General features: G+C 38.4%; 2 protein-coding genes across 12 annotated transcripts in view; both read right to left on the reverse strand.

Moving 5' to 3' along the window:
• The window catches only part of LOC135249948 (immunoglobulin kappa light chain-like), a 68,802-nt gene that overhangs the window by 49,745 nt on the left and 5,842 nt on the right, over positions 1–13,215 (reverse strand). For 2 of the 5 annotated variants that reach the window (XM_064325677.1, XM_064325675.1), the window contains exon 4: positions 3,158–3,265. In XM_064325677.1, the coding sequence (XP_064181747.1) occupies positions 3,158–3,265 (108 nt within the window). Of the gene's footprint in view, positions 1–1,350; positions 1,928–2,048; positions 2,099–3,157; positions 3,266–11,263; positions 11,596–11,756; positions 12,111–13,215 lie in introns of those variants that run through there. The other 3 variants (XM_064325676.1, XM_064325681.1, XM_064325682.1) reach the window with 3 other exon arrangements.
• The window catches only part of LOC135249938 (uncharacterized), a 48,823-nt gene that overhangs the window by 33,655 nt on the left and 1,953 nt on the right, over positions 1–13,215 (reverse strand). For 6 of the 7 annotated variants that reach the window (XM_064325650.1, XM_064325649.1, XM_064325653.1 and 3 more), the window contains exons 1-4: positions 6,388–6,488; positions 5,888–6,244; positions 5,387–5,740; positions 4,886–5,239 (exon numbers count right to left, since the gene is read on the reverse strand). In XM_064325650.1, coding sequence (XP_064181720.1) covers positions 4,886–5,239; positions 5,387–5,740; positions 5,888–6,244; positions 6,388–6,430 — 1,108 coding nt within the window. In that variant the 5' untranslated portion in view covers positions 6,431–6,488. Of the gene's footprint in view, positions 1–4,885; positions 5,240–5,386; positions 5,741–5,887; positions 6,245–6,387; positions 6,489–12,559; positions 12,914–13,215 lie in introns of those variants that run through there. The other variant, XM_064325651.1, reaches the window with a different exon arrangement.

The raw sequence follows: 13,215 nt of genomic DNA on the forward strand, positions 1-13,215 counted from the left end.
AATGAGAGCTGTGTGCAAAAGCTTTCAATGACAATAAGCAATTCCAATGTTTGCGATCTTAATCAACACATTGAATAAAACACCACTCACATGTATATATAATTACTCTTGTTACAGTAGTATGTCCAGCCTGGGTAAGGGCATTATTCTCCCCTTGTTCTCTAGATTATCGGCCCCTGTGAACACCTGACAGGCTTCTCAGCAGGAAGTGCATGAACATGTGGGAGTCTGTTCATGGTCTGTCCCTGTACACAGGAAGGAATCTGCCACTGAGTCATTGTGTCTGAACATGTGCCCAGTTGTTCTAAAACATACAGCACAGCATCAATAATTGAGAACGCAAGAAAGCTGTCGCTGTGCATACAGGAAGTGCTTTTGTTTCTGAAGGTACAGGGAGGGCTCTGCTAGCAAGAGGCCTAGCCTTCAGAAAGCATGTCCAGCTGTTCTAAAACATGCAGGAGCATGGATCGCTAAGTGAAAGTAAGTTAACACAGCCTCTGCAGGGTGCATGACATATTTCTCTTGATTTTAATAACTATTTGTTCTTGGTAAATTTAATAAATTGAAAGACGTAAAACAGTAAATGTGACATGCGTAAACGTTTGGATACCCTTCCATTTGATCCAGAAATACTTTTTTGAAAAGGTCTCAAAAATTGGGTGACTCATCAGGCCGTAAGTTAATCTTGTGCTATCTTCTCAAGTCAATTCAATTCAGTTTTATTTGTGGTGGGAGGCAGTGACATAAAAATGCTTACATCGGAACCAGAAATAAAAATTTGGCAAAACTAGGCCTGGATCTCCAAGGAGCAATGGAGGTTAAAAAATTTAAAAAATTTAAAAACTGGATGGAGGCAAAAAAAAAAATTCCCCATGGAAAGAAGTCTCAGGAGGAACAGGGCGATAGAGGGGCAGCCCATTCTCAGCTGGGATAGGGATGGGATAGACAGAACGGTGTTTCTTTTCATTAATCAAATCATCAAGACATGCAATTTGACCAGCAGTGGCCAAAGTATTGCACACCACTGTGTGATGACTATTGTGTCCTATGAAAAGTGGTAGGGACAGAATTTGACCTTTCATAAACAGTTGGGGAAATAGTTGGAAACTTTCCCCAGCTGAAACTATGCCTGTGAGCCTCGAAATAAATGATCAGCTGCCTACCTTCATCCCTGACTTCTTCTGAACAACAAAACGTCTACATTGCAAAACACTACAATTATTTTGAATCAGCGAATCATTGATGACACATCAACAGTCTGGCATTGTTTTGAAGTCCTAATGATTTACTCCCATCTCTGTTTAACATTTAGCAGGGTTAGGGCACCTTTACACAGAGTGACTTACACAATTTTATAAGTGCACACAGTTTTATTTTATACTGCTCAATACAGACTGAAGACATTTGGGTTAATGGCCTTTCTTAAGGGTAAGGGCAGTGCATCACCTCAGAATCAGGTTACTCATTCTGTTCCCTAACCATTGTACTACATGGCTGCCTTAAGCTGACTGAGCAAGATTAAGCAACACTAAGCAACATTTAACTGATGTTTTCACGTCAGAACACAGGCACATCAGCGAACACTTTTTACATATTTTACTTCATTTATTTTGAAAAACAGATTAATTTAAGCAAGTGCACAGCTATTGACAAGCACAGCTCAAAGGGGCTCTTAGTCTAAAAAAACAAGACCATAAGTATCTCATTTACAGCCCCATAGTATAATGTTCACCAATGCTAGTGAGGAAATGTTCGATAAACGGCGATCATTCTTGTGATGAATTCTTCATGGAAAGTTTCACTCGCGGTCTCCAAATCTCATGTCTGAGTAAACCGTTTCTTTCTCCGCTTCCCTCTTGTTCCTCCTCACTTTGGGTTTCTTGGTGGTGAAATTCAATGCAGCGTAATTCATTGCCTCCTCTTGACACTAAAAGGATGCAACAGACATGATTATTCCCCATTCTTACCATTTAACAGTGTTTTCGCCACAGAAATAGTCTATTTTAGTTTTTAAAAATGTACTACATGTCACAACATGATATTTGTACCTGTTTTCTTGACAAGTCTTCTCTGGACATCTGGTTGTTTGATGCAGACCCTGTTTCAGTAAAATATGATTTTAACCACTGGAAGTTGTCTGAAATTAATTACGCAAATAATATATGCGGTGATTTTTAAGGATGTATAATCAAATAAGAAAGCTATTTCTTCATCATCATCTTCTTCTTCTTATTATTATTATTATTATTATTATTATTATTATTATTATTATTATTATTATTCATAGCAGTAGTAGTAGTTGTGTTTTTAATATAGTAATATATTAATAATAATAATAAATATATATATATATTAATATATATATAATATATATATATATATATATTATATATATATATATGAAGGGAGTATATATTTTATGCATATATCTTTCAATGGGGAAAAGGGATAGGCTTTAACGGCAATTTCACATCACTTGAAAAATACTTCAATTTGTTTGGAGGCCAGAAAATTATATTTATTCTAGACTTTTTTTTACTGCCGTTAGCTTAAGAGCAATTTTATTTTCATAATCAAGGGTTTGTCACATCACAGCTGTTGTGTCTATAATTTTAGGGCCAGCTGGATACCAAACACAAATACAAAAAAACATAAAACCAGTGTATAATATAGGCGTCAATATCAGAAGCTGAAGTGTGATAAATTCAAGTGAGATCTGGCTTGCTTTTACATGTAATACTGTATGTGTGCATATGTTGCACATAAGTAGAGGTAGAGGGGGACAGCCATCTGCACCAATGGAGCAACTTCACCTTGTTTTACAGAACTGCCCCCCGACTGTATGCAACAGTTCTGTAGAGCAAGGTGAAGTTTCTGTACGCATTTCTGCATGCTATTTATGAAATGGCCTTACATGACAAATTCATTGCCAACCTCAACCCTAACCCTAAACCAATTATTTTACACAAACACTAAACACAGTGCACATTTTTAGTTTGACATCCTTTATGATATTGAGTTTTATGATCCTGTATGTTTTACACTAGTCTGATTTGATTGACCAAATATTCTATAGTAAATACATTGTAAAAAAAAAAAAAAAACAACAACAACAACCTTGTGGCTTATAGCACACATTGATTAATTTTTCTCTTACCTTTGCAGGTCTCACAGTTTTTTCTCCTGTTCAGAGCGAGGACAATATTTAGGACCATGCTCAACGTCAAAGCTCCCGCCAAGCAATAAAGAGGAAGATGTCCATTCCCTGATATTTTAAAACATAATTTAGTATAGCGCCATTCATGAGCAATATTAACCTTGTGAGATGTGAGATCACAAATATCATATGTGATTAGATTGTGACTAAACTGAACAATTTAATGCTGATGTAACAATCACTACTGATCAATGAAACTAATGGAGTTCTGGAATACTGACTATAGAATTTTTTTTTTTTTTAAGTCACAAACAACCTACAAAACATTTTTATAAACCTTCAAAGGGTTAATAAGACACTGACAGTGATAACCTGCCCAGCGAGCTAATCTGCATCACAAATAGAATCACAAAGAGCAACAATAAACAACTGATATCTAGCAACATAAAAATAAATTAGGGAATATTATACAGTCATCAAATAATGTCAGATGAAGTATGTATGTTCTACTGGTTGAAATTATTTGATACTCATTTAGACCTAGCCTCGGAAGAAGAAAAAAAAGACTGAACTTTTTAAAAAATCTGAAAGCACTAAAATGGTGCTTTCACTGACTATGTCAGTTATTTTTAGCCTACCCTCAAAGTGCAGCTTGCTCCCGTTCCCAAACAGGATCTCCCCACAGGTGGCCACAGCACAGTAGTAAGTCCCAGCATCAGAGGGGCTTAGGTTCCTCTTGGGGAAGTTGTAGACACAGCTCTGTGTGGGAGACACAGCCCCAGAGCTCCTCTGGCACTCATCACTCCTGTTTCCATGGGTGTAAATGATTCCTGGAGGGGACTCTCCTGAGCCCTGTCTGAACCAGTACACACTGTTTTCTCCTGCACAGGTCTCAGTGTGTACTGTACACTGCAGAGTCACAGAGTCTCCTGGCTGCACTGACTCGGGCTGCTGCAGTACTACTGTCCTGCTGAGTGACTCTGACCCTGTAAAAGTTTAATTCTCATTTCAGTGCAATACAAAATTGTCCATTGTAGAGTACTGGATAAGTTTTGTATAAATATTACTTGGTATTATTTGTAGGTTATACCAATAGCTTAAGATGAGTCCACCAATTATAATCAGTTACTCTCACAAAACAGATATGAAGAGGGGCATGATTTAACTCAAAATGTGTATGTGTAGCTTACTGTATCATGTGAGCATCCATGCAAGTGAGATAAACTTACAGTGGCGTGTTATGTTTTCCTACATTACAGTACATCATAAGGAAAAACAGACCAGCATGTCTGCCATTCTTTACTCTAAATACCTATTCAAGTTTTTATTTTTTATTTTATTATATCTCTATGTTAGCATGTTATTCTAAGCACTTAACACTTATTTCTCTAAGGGTATAAGGACGAGGTCAATTAAATTAATTGCCTCTTGCATGTAAATTTTGCAGCCTTCCATTAGAATGTATAATTAAACAAGATTTAACGAGTGTATATTTTAACATGGGAGATGCATGGAAGACCCTTCCAGTTGGGTGAAAATGTCGACTGCTTCAATTTTATGACAATTTTATGACCCAAACTAATGCTGTGGCAGTGTTGGAAATGCTCCTTGTGTATAAACTCAGAAATGTTCGGCAGAGACAAAAACAATGCAAAGATGAGTTTCTGTACTGTTTTTGTTTCATAAATAAATAAGGCTATGGAAAAAGAAAACAAGTTTCATATTTACCTGTCACCATTAAAGTGGTTCCATCTCCAAAGCTGTTCTCTTTGTAGGGTGTAATAGCGCAGTAGTATGTGGCTGAATCCGACAGCTCTACTTGTGACACAGTCAGGTTAAAGCTCCCCTTTGCTGCTTTAGCACTGAAGCGTTTACTGTTTTTAAACTCATTGTAAAATGTGGGATCTGATTCATAGCTCCATATCCTTGCTAACAGCTGAGGCTTCTCTCCAAGAGGCTGCTTATACCAGCTGAAATTGGATGCAACTTGCACAGTAAAGAAACACGGGAGCATCACAGTTTCTCCAAGCTGAGCTGTCACCAGACCGTCAGGCTGAAGAACATTCTCCCCAAATAGGCCATCTGAAATCCAACATAAAGCAATATTTCAGCATCACTGACAATGGAGTAAAAACAAAGAAACATTCAGTCAATTTCTGTATAAATATGGTCCTTTTTGATTCATAATTAAATAAGGTTATGGTAAAAGAAAACAAGTTTCATATTTACCCATCACCATTAAAGTAGTTCCATCTCCAAAGCTGATCTTTCTGAACTGTGTAATAGCGCAGTAGTATGTTGCAGAATCAAACGAATCTACTCGTGACACAGTCAGGTTAAAGCTCCCCTTCGCTGCTTTAGCACTGAAGCGTCTACTGTTTTTAAACTCATTGTAAAATGTGGGATCTGATTCATAGTTCCGTATCCTTGCTAATAGCTGAGGCTTCTGTCCAATAGGCTGCTTAAACCAGCTGAAACTGGGCTCAACTTGCACAGGAAAAAAACACGGGAGCATCACAGTTTCTCCAAGCTGAGCTGTCACCAGCGCTTCAGGCTGAACAACATTCTCCCCAAATAGGCCATCTGAAATCCAACAGAAAGCAATAATTCAGCATCACTGACAATGTAGTAAAAACAAAGAAACATTCAGTCAATTTCTGTATAAATACGGTCGTTTTTGCTTCATAAATAAATAAGGCTATGATAAAAGAAAACAAGTTTCATATTTACCCATCACCATTAAAGTGGTTCCATCTCCAAAGCTGATCTCTTTGAAGCTTGTAATACTGCAGTAGTATGTGGCTGAGTCAGACGGCTCTACTCGTGACACAGTCAGGTTAAAGCTCCCCTTCGCTGCTTTAGCACTGAAGCGTTTACTGTTTTTAAACTCACTGTAAAATGTAGTTTCTGATTCATAGCTCCATATCCTTGCTAATAGCTGAGGCTTCTGTCCAAGAGGCTGCTTTAACCAGCTGAAATTGGGCGCATCTCGCACATCTCTAAAAAAACACCGGAGCATCACAGTTTCTCCAAGCTGAGCTGTCACCAGACCGTCAGGCTGCACAACATTCTCCCCAAATAGGCCATCTGAAATGCAACATAAAGCAATATTTCAGCATCACTGACAATGGAGTAAAAACAAAGAAACATTCCATCAATATCTGCATAAATATGGTCCTTGAGTAGAGTTCATTTGGCTGATTATAAGTTAATAACAGTTATACACTTACAGACTTTGCTGAAAAGCACAAGAACAGCACAGAGTGGTGGCATCACTGTATCTGAACTCTCCTCTAGAGACTCTCCTCTGCCTGAGACCCTGCTTGTCCTCTGCACTGTAAAACTCAAACTGTACTGATAAGAGGAAGACTTGAGGTAATAGTTTCCAGTGATTCACTGAATCGTAGGAGGTCACATGTCAGAGGCAGATTTGATTGGCTCAATTTGATTCAATATGGCAAATTATTGGGTGACGAAGATCTGTAAATGAACACCCTCAGTGCAACAAAGAAAACCCTTGTCATTATTTCCATTTTTATTTTATGTATTATGACCTTGTCTGGTTGTCACTGTAAATGACAAGTTGTTCTCAACAGACCATTCTGGTTGATAAAGGTCTAATAATAATAACAGTTATTATTATTATTATTATTATTATTATTATTATTATTGTTATTATTATTACTATTACTTATGTATTGCAATCATGTGGAGTTCTTCAGAAAGTTTTACATTGAGAATAATCACACATTGGAAACTACACCTTCTGACATGTGACCCCTGCTGGGACATTCCTCTGACTCCATTTTGTACCAGCCTTAGTACAGAACATCAGGGGGCGGGGATGCGCTCATGCAGTGTAACCTTGATGTGTGTCCCCTTGACCTTTGACCTCTTCTTATTGTAAATACACAATATCAACTTCAATATAATGAAAAGGATGATGAGTGTGGATGTCAGTTCAGCATTTTAACCAAAAGAGGGCACTGCCATCTGTGTGCTGCACATTTTTATTTGATTTGATTAGAGGAGGGAGAAGTGTGTCTTCCACCAAACCAATAGTTCAACATCTGGGTGTCCCTGATTGGCTCATTTAATCACTGATCAGACATATGTATACACCTGTATAGCGTCTGTGTGTATGTGTGCATGTGTGTGTATGTATGTGTGCGTCTGTGTGTAGTTTTTACTTTTGTGTGTTTGTGTTTGTGTCCATGTTGTGTTGTATGTTTATGTGTTGATGTGTGTATGTGTATGTGTGTGTGTGTGTGTGTGAGTACTTCAAAAGAAAATTAAAATTCAAGCCAACTAAAAGTCAAACATACAAGGAATCAGTTCATAAGTCATAAAGCCTTGTTTTAAACAAGCAAGATGTAGCTGCAAATTTCATATGACTCAACTGAACTGAACTATTGAACTCCAAAGACAAGGCAAAATATCAAAAGGGAATAATCTAAAGCAGAAGCTTGAATCAGTGGCTGAACAGTCAGGAAGTGGAATACGAAATCTAAATTGGGCCATTGTCTTCTTTGCTGTATTTTACTGTTGATCACCGCTACTGATAGTGGGCCAATTTCCAAAACAACCATAATGGGCCCTGAATCCTGCCCCACCCCAAGCGGGCTCTTACATTGGACCTGGTGTCATTTGAGGGCAAATGTATGCCCTGCACTGTAATACAGTGCTGTTTTTGAAATTGTTCTTCATACAGCTCTTAGTGCTGTGCATTCTGGCTGGAGCACGGCGTGTTGCAAGCTGTCGCGCTGGCGAAATGGTCATTTTTCTCGCAGATTTTGACGGGCCTGAGCCAGTTGATAATTTTGTGACTCGTTGCGGGCCAAAGTGGGCGGGAAGGTGCGGCTGCGGGGGGGTGTGTCAATAAGTCAATAAGGCATAGCACAGTACAATTTTAATGCAGCTCGTCTGAATTTTTGGGTCAGTCATGTCTGCCATTTGCACCTTTCGCTGCCCGTCTGCTAAGACCACAGCTACTGTGGAAAGTGCAGGGATTCATACAGTGGATTGCTAATTTAAGACATTTCCAATGCAATTGTTGCATGATCATAGCCTATTCAAAAGCCAGGATTTTGTGGATCATAGGCTACAGTACTCATACACATTATGGAAAGACTGCCTTTATAAACAGAGTTTGATGATTATTGCAATATATATTTTGCGACAATCTCTCTTTTTTTGGTATAATAAAGGTAATATGTAATCAAAGTCATATCAACATGAAACAAAAATGTAGAAATAATACACATTTCAGTTAAGAAAGTGATAATCATTATAAATTTGTATATGTATTAGATCATACCAACATAATTGAGCAGTCTAACACATATTACTGGTATTGCTTTGTCCAGTATTTTTCTAGGCCTACATATAATGATAATTTTCACGCAAAGAAGACTGTATGGCTTGTATAATTTATTTCAAATTACTGATGGTCACAGAATGTCATTACCATGGTGCTCACTGTAAGATACTTTGAATAGCGGAGACCCGGCAAAATTGTAATAATTTTCACTTTTTCAGAAGTGCGATCAGAAGCTGTGAAATTTCACTACAGAGTGTGTACACTTCTCTCTTGCAATGCGTCAAATTAAAGGAGTAATGAATGCTCAGTCATGTTTTTTGTGTTCTAAAGCCAAGTATCTTGTATCTATTTCATGCATCACATCAGTCCCATTGTAAAGAAAAGCAAAAATATAACTAAGCCACACCACTGTATTTTTTGCATGAAAATAGCCATGCACTGCCACAGGAAGAAGAAAAGTTTCATTTTGAAACAGCCCACATCCGTAACATAGACGTGGTACACATCTAATTTAAAAATCCTACGCAAGCAAGTCAGCACCCCAGCTCCGCCCATTTTGTCTGCTTGCTAGCGAGAGATTTTCTTGTTTTGTTTCAGGGTTAACGTATACTTCGCCATGCGGTCATGTATGATCGTATTGGGAAAATGCCAAACTGATGTTAGTATTACAGTCAATCTTATGTCGTAGTTGACTTGGCTACAGTCCGAATGGGAGCTACACTCGCCCCCAACTCACCCCATCCTCTCACCCCTCTCTTCAACTCCCTCCTCTTCACCGCTGCTCCATTGTAGCATTTATTCAAACTGCATAGATAGGTGGGGACTGACTAAAACAGAGGGTTTCACGCCCCTTTAAGTTCCAGGTGATCAAGAATGTGTTCGTGTACAGTTTTAACAAGCGTTAACGTAGTCCGATGTTCAAAGTTTCAATTCTGACGGAAGAAAATTCGAAAACAAATGCAAACAGAATTCTCTTCTTTAGGAGATTTGTTCAGACTCAATTTTTGAAGGAGAAAAAAAAAAAAGTGACAACCTAACTCAGTGTCTCCCAGCCCTGTTTCCAGGTGTGTCATGCATTTTGCACGGTGTGGTCCTCGCTTGTGGTCCTCGAGTCGAGCCATTGACTGCACCCGTATGCCATACAACACTGATACTGGAAAATAGAGCCCTTATTATTCAATAATGTTTTTAACACCAACTACCCCATGTATGATTCTGCTTGTGTGAGTGTGGCTGTACAGTACATATATAATTCTGTTCCACTTGTGTTCACTGGATTCCACAACCGTAAGTGTGCCTCAGCTTATGAATATTTTTAAATAGTGGAAATGGCTTCATTGTTACCTGTTTTCGAGACATACTGGTCAGGCTCAAAATGGTACCATGAGCCCGACCAAGGTGACATTCTGAGATCAAGTCTCCCCAATTTCCAGGGTTGTGCGTTGCTTTGAAACCAGTGGCCAGTTACTTGTGGGTTCTTGTGTGGGTACAGCCCCAATTGTAGGCAGTGACTGAAGCCAATTCAGTCACAGATCATTAACTTTGTGCTGGCTGAAAGTTGTTCAAACGTCCTTTAGAGATAGCCTGCTGGCAGTCGAGAATACCTTTTTACCACAGAACAGCGATAAAACACTCAGCACATTATTATGCTTAAGTCACTTCGTCAGATCATTTATTGTCTTGAATCAGGTTAAAAGAAAGTTATAAGAGGATGATGATGATGATGACGACCATGATGATGATGATGAGGTGGTGGTGGTGCTGATGACAATAATGATGACAACAAAGATGATGAGTTATCATGATTTTTGCAAATTTCTGTAATAGTGGGAGGAGTGGGGCTACATTACTCCCTGACACAGGTTCCTACTTTCTCTAAAAGCTCCTTGGAGCTCTTTCGAACTGGACACAGCACTGGCAAGCTCAAGAAGCTTAAATTAGCTCCAAGCAACTAGTGTCAGCATTCCAAATTTTTCTTTACTTTGAGGTAAGGTTCGACAAAATGAAACTTGAATACTGATCAGACATTTAACGCTGGGACCTTTCCATGTACAGTGTGATGCGTACAAGAAAGTCTATACATTTCATGAAAAAGAAAAAAAAACCACAGTGTGATACTGAAAGTTCCACACAGGAACGGACATTCCTGTGTGGCACAAATGTGTCTTTGCCACTTGACCACAATGCTGGGTGGAACAGACATACACCTCAGACTGAATGGTAACACCTCGGACTGAATGGGCCACAGTCCTTCTTGGTCTTCACACTAATCAACTTACTAGCCTGCCTCTGCAAGGTTATTTGAGTTCTTGGTCATCTGGCCTCTTAAACAAAGGTCAATGGCAATAGCAGTGATAACGCATTATTACTGTTATTTTAATTTGTGTTTTCCAACTACCGTTATCTTATGTGTGCAATGTGTATTAATTCTGTTCAGATGTTGGAGGAGCAGTGTATTGTTTTTTTGGGTTTTTTTTCACAGGGTATATTTTCACTAAGACTGCTCTTGATTCCTCAGACTGGCCAGAATATGACTCCTTCACAAAGAGCGAGCAGTTACACATGTAAGAAATGTGGCTTGTATTTACAGTTTAAGACTAAAGTAAAATTCCAAAAGTCTTTCTGTGATAACTGACTTTGTACAAAAAGGTAAGAGCATCATGAACATAATCATAACCATTTCAAATGATTGCAGGTTATCTGAATTGTGTTACATCGTTTCAGTAACATCAGGCGTCTCAGGCGTCACAAAACCAGGCTTTTGCCAAAATGATCAGAACAGCACATGAGGATTAATACACTTGGTTTATTTGCATACGGAGTCTGTCTGGTAAATAACAATAATAATAACAATAACAACAATAATAATAATAATGGTGATGGTGATGATGATGATGATAATAATATACAATCATAATAATAAGGGAGAAGAAAAGGAATAGGTAGAAGGAGATATTATTATGAATATGACTCACTGGCTGATTAAATGATATGAAAGCCCATATTAGCATTATTATTCATGCCTTTTTGCAGCAGGTCAGGAGAAATATCGGCAAGATGCAGCAGAGAACTCCAGTCCGTATGATCGAGAGCCACACAAGCCTGGATAATTCACCTCCTGAAATATAAAAATTTGTTTAGGATATTGTAAATGAAATCGAGATGTTGCTACAATCAACATTATGTTAACATCTAAATATTTTCCTTATTAATTAAATAACAAATGTGAATCAATATTAACTGTGCTATTAAATCATACATACATTTAAATGAGCTTACCCTCAAAGTCCAGCTTGGTCCCATTCCCAAACAAGATCTCCCCACAGGTGGCCACAGCACAGTAGTAAGTCCCAGCATCAGAGAGGCTGAGGTTCCTCTTGGGGAAGTTGTAGACACAGCTCTGTGTGGGAGACACAGCCCCAGAGCTCCTCTGGCACTCATCACTCCTGTTTCCATGGGTGTAAATGATTCCTGGAGGGGGCTCTCCTGAGCCCTGTCTGAACCAGTACACACTGTGTTCTCCTGCACAGGTCTCAGTGTGTACTGTACACTGCAGAGTCACAGAGTCTCCTGGCTGCACTGACTCAGACTCGGGCTGCTGCAGTACTACTGTCCTGCCTTGTGACTCTGGACCTAAAGAATTCAGTTTAATAACTAAAATTATATATCAGGATATTTGCCTGGATGGATTCAATCAATTTTTCCATTTCTGTAATTTGAAAGGCAAATGCAGCATTTGATTTTGTACTAACACTATAACAATTAACTTAGTAATATCAATTAGCTGTATTCTAATTCATATATGCCCATTCATATAACAAGAAAATGTCTATTTGTGACTTTGTATAAATGACTTTAAAAAAATAATACTGTAACATACAGTATCACCAATAATAAAAAATGTTAATATACCTATATTTCTTAATGCTTAACCAAATCATGAATACACAAAGCAGAGTTTGAGTGACCATACAAACAAAAAAGATCAGCTTTCTTAGGATTTAAAAAAATTTAAATTCACCTTTAAAAAAATCCTGAGCAAGAAAAAAAGTATAAAACATGGAATTAAGATTCATATTTACCCGTCACCATTAAAGTAGCTCCATCTCCAAAGCTGATCTCATTGAAGTGCGTAATACTGCAGTAGTATGTTGCTGAATCCAACAGCTCTACTCGTGACACAGTCAGGTTAAAGCTCCCCTTCGCTGCTTTAGCACTGAGGCGCGTGCTGTCTTTAAACTCATTGAAAAATATAGCATCTGATTCAGGGTTCATTGTTATTGCTACAATCTGGGGCTTCTCTCCAAGACTCTGCTTAAACCAGCTGGCACAGGACACAAAATCTTTAGCATGGAAACATGGGAGAGTCACAGTGTCTCCAAGCTGAGCTCTCACCAGCGCGTAAGGCTGATCAACATTCTTCCCAAGCAGACCATCTGGAAAAGACATAGAGCAAGGGTGTCCAATCTTATCCAAAAAGGGCAAGGACTGCACCAACTGACTTAACTAATTAACTAATCATGGTCTTTAATCAAGACCTTAATGAGTAGAATCAAGTGTCTCGGTGCTGGGCTAAAACAAAGACTTGCAGCCCCACTGGTCATTTTCGGATAAGTTTGGACATCCTGGTACAGAGCATTCAAATTATTTCAGTTACCATTACAGATCACATTTTACAATACAGACAGCAGGATGGAAATGAGTTTTTAGCTATATCTGTTATAGTTCATCAGATTTC

Source organism: Anguilla rostrata, chromosome 3, assembly GCF_018555375.3.
Source record: "Anguilla rostrata isolate EN2019 chromosome 3, ASM1855537v3, whole genome shotgun sequence".
NCBI classification, from domain to species: Eukaryota; Metazoa; Chordata; class Actinopteri; order Anguilliformes; family Anguillidae; genus Anguilla; species Anguilla rostrata.